This window comes from Sabethes cyaneus, chromosome 3 (assembly GCF_943734655.1).
Source record: "Sabethes cyaneus chromosome 3, idSabCyanKW18_F2, whole genome shotgun sequence".
NCBI classification, from domain to species: Eukaryota; Metazoa; Arthropoda; class Insecta; order Diptera; family Culicidae; genus Sabethes; species Sabethes cyaneus.
Genome location: NC_071355.1, coordinates 79,657,230 through 79,663,762, shown reverse-complemented (window position 1 = coordinate 79,663,762; position 6,533 = coordinate 79,657,230). Strand labels below are relative to the sequence as shown.

Below are 6,533 nucleotides of genomic sequence, written 5' to 3'. Positions count from 1 at the left end.
CAGTATTGTTATATAGCGGCAAAGTTTTTATTTGGGAAAGTGTAGCCAAAAAAGGTAATGTATGCCGAAATTAGTAACGTGATGGGAATACCCTCCCGTACCCCACTTGTGGATATGTGGATAAAACTCGAAATGAAGTGTGAATCGTATGACGAGGTGGCTCCGTCACCCTATTGAATGTGTGCGAAGACTCAGAGTCCGGATTGTAAAAGATAAGAAATGTGTTCGGTAATTTGGACTAAAACGGTCTATTTTGGGTGCTGCTCGGAGAGAGGAAACGCATTACCTTTCTTGCACTTTTCCAGTTTTTCCGGTCAACTTAACTAGCAATTTTGTATGCTGCTTGATATTTTAATGTGAATTCACGCGTAAACGCATTCAAGTTATCGTAGTTCAGATTAAAGGGTCACATGAGTGGGGGTTTATGGTATCATGAGAAGTTTTGAATAGAAAGAACTTTTTCTTTTATTTTCCATACAATATTTGTACACATTCGATCACCTTCTCAGCTTTCCATCAAACGTAATCCTGCAACCCTTTTTGACGTAGGACTACGTCTTACGGCAAGTTTTGAGATAGGGTGTCATTCCAAAAAATCGAAAAATACGAGCGTCACGAAAAATGAAAGGTTTTGAGCGCTAATAGCTCAGCGGTTTTCCGATCGATTTTCAATATTCTTACACCAATCGATCGGAAAATCTTCTAAGAATTGACCCAAATGAAGAAAAGTATGGATTCTTGATGTTGAACTATTTAAAAATTGAAAATAATGAACCAATGCTTTATCAAAATTCTCGCTTCGTGAGTGGTTGGAAGATTCATTGTGATGATCTACACACTTAAACGATTCGGTAAAATTTACCGAAATCTAAACAGCTGAACGTTCGGTAAAATTTTTTATTGCACCAAACATTACTAATGATCTGTAAACGTCGATTGGCACCATCGAAATTTTTACCGAACGTTCAGCTGTTTAGAATTCGGTAAAATTTTACCGAATTCGGTGCTTTTTGTTAAGTGTGTAAACCTATACCAATTTGATATCTGTGCTTAGGAAGTAAGCCAAAACAAGTGACCAAGTTTCGTCATTTCAACAAGATTTCTTAACACCGCGGTTAAACCTAGACCATTTTGATGTCCTTGTTTGGGAAGTACGCCAGAAAGAGTGACAAAACCCCCTCGTGCCAACAGATTTCTTACGAACGCGATTAAACCTAGCCCAATGTGATGTCTGTGTTAGGAAAGTGTGCCAGAAAAAATGACACAAGATCGTTGTCTCTCTCAACAGAACGCAAATTCTTTACTGCTAGACGATTAAACCTGGAAAAATGTGCTACAGCTGAAGTGTTCGGTTATTTATAATACGACTCTGTGAATACGCATGCTTGCCGTTTCATTAGAAGTGCAGTGAAAAGATGTGCTGTTGATAAAATAGGATTGAATTGGTAAAATCCCTTCAACGTGGGAACCATGGGTAATAAAAACAATCTTTAATTTCAGTAAGGTAGCAGGAAAGCAATAGTTTGTGTTCTTGATTTTGTTAAATTGTTTTCAAATGCACAATCTTTTGAGAATTGAACGTATGCAATGTTACTACTTTGATAAATGTTACATACAATGCATGTAGCATGTATATATGTTGCATATAGCATGTATACATGAAGAATCGAATGATTACAAGCATGAATACATGCTTCTATCATTATAAAGAGACTTACGTAGTCCTGCGTCACCTATATATGCGGTCGTGTCTTGTACACAACCCCTCTGATTTTTCTCTGACTGAAGATCCTCTAATCCGTGGTAAAAATATTCGCAAGTGCGAACGAAACACCCTGTCAGCTACCTTCACGTATGTTATCCATTGCATATGTAGAAGGCGCATTAATATATTACTCAACTTGTGTGCAAGTCGATATGGTAAGCCGTATTGAATCATAATAAAAATAACTAGATTCAATGCAATGAAAATGATGACCAAAATGATCACAAATTAAACAAAAATGTACAAATAAAGGGTGTCCCACATCAAATTGCATCCACGGAAGAAACACTGTAGAAAATTACCTAATTGACCAATCCTTTTCAAACTTTCAGCCAATAAAATATAACCCACTAGTAAAACCGTATGCTCGCATGTTACGCTTAACTCCACTCATAAGGTTCTGTACAACATCCGGCTGCAGTTTCTTCTGTACGGAAATTCACTTTTTCTTCATGTCTTCCTCAAATTTGACCTCCTTGAGATGCTTCCGTAGTGCCTGCTTTAGAATAGCCCAGTATTTTTCGATGGGCCTTAGTTCCGGTGCGTTGGGGGGTTCATGTCCTTGGGTACGAAAGTGAACCCGTTAACTTTGTACCACACCAGGACATCCTTTGAATAGTGGCACGAAAAAAATACCAGAATATCGTTGGGCCCTTGTGTTGCTCAACAAAGGAAGCAGACGCTTCTGTAGACACTCCTTGAGGCAGATCTGCCCGTTTATAGTTCCGATAGTCACGAACGCCGCACTCGGTTTACCACATGAGCAGATCGCTTGTCAAATCATATATTTCGTGGTAAACTTTGATAGTTTTAGCCTCCTTACTTCCTCCGGAACATCAAACTTGTGCAGGGCGGAGAACTATAGTAGCTCCGGAATCTGTCGGAAGTTCACATTGACGTAAGTCTCTTCATCCATGATGAGACAATGAGGTTTCGTCAGCATCTCGGTGTACAGTTTTCGGACCCGTGACATTCCCACCGTATTTTGCCGTTCACCATGATTTGGAGCCTTCTACAATTTGTACGTATGCAGTCCCTCCCAGTTCTTGGCTCTCTAAACGAAAGACTTGGACAGATTCAACTATTTAGCCACATCCCTGACCGAAGCATTGGGATTTCGTCTAAACGCTTCCACGCTACGCTTGAGATCTAGATCACTACTAGAACATCTATTCTGACCGCATTTCTCCTTCCATTTGATTCTCAGAGTTTCATAGTAATGTTTAATCATACGACTCACCGTTGACTGCCACGGTTCCGAGTTGTTTTTCTATATCCCAATGAGGGAGTTGAGGATTTTCAAGGTGCTTGCGCAAAATAAATTCGCGACGTTGCTTTTCAGGTGACGCCTTTTTTCCAATTTTCGAAAACTAACCACGATACAAATACAGTGTAAATAATACACTCTAAACTAATTCTACCCAAATTTGCAAGAGAAAATACCCAATGGGTCATTTTCTACGGCGTTTCTTCGGTGGTGCAATTTGATGTGGGGCACTCTTTAGCAAATTGAATCACAAAAACCAAAATTCAGTATTTCCATAAAATAAAGACAGACTGGATTACACATTCATAAACTATGCAACTTCAATAGAGCTATTTCATAGATTTCGATATCAAATAAAAGGCATTTCAATGAACTATCATGAGAAAAAATATTAAAGCTCAACGTTTGTTAATAATTGTAAAATCATTGAAAATACTAGTTTCTAGTTTTTTCTTTGCAGTATTATGGATTTTTAAAGCTGGGATCAATTACGTTGACTTAATATATATTAAAAATCAATTTTTCTTCTTTTTGCGATACAATTTCTTTAAAAAAAATTAATTTCGAATATGCAGTGAAAACTCATTCTTAACTGCAACGAAATGTTGTAATAAAGTATGGCATATAAGTCTACAAAAAAGTACGATTCAAATATTGATAACTTTAATTTCAAAAAAATTCATTTTTACTAACCTTGTAGGGAAACTGTGGGTAAGACGAACAGGTTAAGAAGAACGTCTAATACTGTACAGGGAACTTATGATTTCTGAAACCTAAATAGAGTTTACTTCATTTCAATATATTGATTTCAAAAGCAGCTAGTGAAATATTTAACAAAAATTGTTTTTCAATGTGTATTTTGATAACTAAAAATGGACCGAAAAAGTGAACTTTTTCAGTGCTACGAGTGAAACGGACAATACAATGCCACAATGTGTGGGGGTAAGATGGACAGGTATTGTAATTGTAAATCGCCATAACAGTGATCACTGGCCATTTTTGACCATTGGCAGATTGAATACGTAAAATATGCTGGTGAGAGTGCAAGAAGTGCCCCGCACAGGGGGTGCCCATCGTAAATTGTTTAGCAGTGGCAGTATAAATAATCATACCGAAATTTATTTCATGCCTGGCTGCTGCTAATTTGGTTGATGTTCACGTTTGCCGGTTAAATCTTCATTTCTAAGCATGAGATATTATTAACAAGCAAAATCAACCCTTGTACTAACATCAACATAGTTGTATGTTAGTTTTGTTTGCAAACGAATTTTGATTTTCAAAATGAAATGCAAAACATGATTTTACTCGCATAAACTGCGGCGTATTCCGCAGCTTTTGTTCGGCGAACAAAGTGATTCTTAAAATAATATGTGCAGCCAACCATAGCGCAGAGTGTATAAATAATTTTCAATCGGGATGGCAGCCATAATGAAAAGAAGAGTAAAAAACCAGATGGCCCGTCCTGTCCTAGTTCAAGATGATCGAATTTCCGGTTTTAACACTAAAAAAATATTGGTATTCGAATCCTATGGATTTGAGTTTTACTCGAAAAGAATTATGGTAAAAATATTCGGGTTCATTCAATTTGAAATTGAACCTACATTGTTGAAGCTTTTCGAATGGACTATTTTGGAATAATCTACATTAAGCATTTCACTAAACTTGCGGAATTATTTAAATCCAATTGCAAATAAAATATCGTTCTAGAACTCTCTCTCGCCTCCAAGTACAATGCCACTAAACAAATGAACTGCAAACAGCAACCATTACTTATCATTACATTGATAAGATGTCTTTTTGGCAACTCACGAAAGCAGCATCAATTGTGTGTGAATAACTGCAGATAATTTTACTTTTATTGCCCGCAATTAAGAATGTGGTCAGCCGGGGTTGCCCCAGGTAGCCATAAAATATATACGCACTTTTACGGTCCTATTTCGATACTGATTACCAATGCGTTCAAAATCTATAATGATGAGTGGACCAGATGCCTATTTATTGTGTACCTTAACATATCTCAAAAACCGTAATATCAAAGTTTTTTATTTCTTTTCTGCTCTATTGCTGATGATGTGCTGATATTGAATCTATTGAGTTCATATAAAAAATGTATTTGAAAAAAAAAATTATTCACAATGTAAAAATAAAATAAAAAACCTGAAGCATATAATTCTTTGAAAAATATCCCACAAACAATATCGTTAAGCAATTCTTGCTTCAACACTAACATCATCTATGATCAATATTTTCAAATATCAGCATAATATACAAAATTTTCTATGATTGTTACAGCTTGTGAAGAAACAGACAGTGAGTGCGATGTCTGTGTGTCTGTGTGTCTGTGTCAGAAGCCTGAAAGCGCTGTTTAAAATATGGAGAAAAGCCATACAATAACCCAATCAATTGAAACTTAATATTTACAGGTCAAATGTCACTTAAAATCAATTATCTATCCATGTTTTACCACCATAGTCATGAACGGAATTGTGCAGATATTTTTATAGGCTGTTGATATTTCTCTTCTTCAATTTCGTTCCTAGATTATCTTGGTTTACACAGCTGAAATATTCATCGTTTGTGGTCAAGTTGTTTCAACAACAATTAAATTTGGTACTCACTAGTGCAAATCATGGCTTGTCGTCCGAATGTGTTCTCGAACTAAATAAAGATCGATCAGCGCGTCAATTCGAGCTTGAACAGCTTGCGGGACTTCAACCGTTCTCGATAGCAGCCAAAAGTTCTCTGTCGTAAGAAAACAGTTTTAGAAAAAACCATCATCATTCTGTTTGATCTAATACGTACCTCCTCGAATAGTATCACTAACTGGGAAGCAGCCCCAGACGAATGAAAAACTGGTATAGTCTGTATCTAGAACCCAATAGTTGGACAAGATTGGAGCTACAAAGAGTTAAATAAAGTATGATTTAAGCAAATTTCTACGATAAATTTTATTATTTAGACTTACGCATAGCTCCAAAAGTCAGGTTGAATTTTCCCTGAAGCGGATTTTCATCGGGAAACGATAAAACAGATCGGCCAACAATCACGTCGAATTCACCGCTGGGCGGTATCAACTGCCGATTTTCAACACGTACTGAATTGTCAGCGTTTAGAGTATAGTTCACTTGAACGCATTCCGCACCGCGTTGTGTATCCCTTTCATAACGGCTAATTTCGTACCAGTAGCCAACGTAAGCCTGAAGGTCGAAATTCTGCACTACTGGATGTTCCGGACACTGTCCAATGGCTATTATCTGACCGAGCGACCGGCTACCTAGAGAAAGAATGACAACTGCGATCGGAAACCAGTTCATTTTTCCGTTGATGTTGTTGCACAGCCAGCAGATTACAAATAACAGAAAATGGCCAGTTACACCATGCTTATATGAGATTAACGAATTGTAATCGAGAACGAATGCTTGCAATCCCGGAGCGATTGTATCAGAAGAAATGTCCGACACCATGTATTTGATACGATCAGATTAGACGACGTCACCAAAC

At 37.1% G+C, this 6,533-nt stretch overlaps 1 protein-coding gene across 1 annotated transcript; it reads right to left on the bottom strand.

Annotated features, from left to right (window-relative positions):
- Positions 1 to 5,530: 5,530 nt before the first annotated feature.
- LOC128739771 (apolipoprotein D-like) lies at positions 5,531 to 6,496 on the bottom strand. The gene is made up of 4 exons (XM_053835274.1): positions 5,998 to 6,496; positions 5,835 to 5,930; positions 5,651 to 5,774; positions 5,531 to 5,591 (listed from the first exon to the last, which is right to left on the bottom strand). The coding sequence occupies exons 1-4, from the start codon at positions 6,494 to 6,496 to the stop codon at positions 5,531 to 5,533; spliced, it is 780 nt and encodes a 259-aa protein (XP_053691249.1).
- Between the last annotated feature and the right edge of the window lie 37 nt (positions 6,497 to 6,533).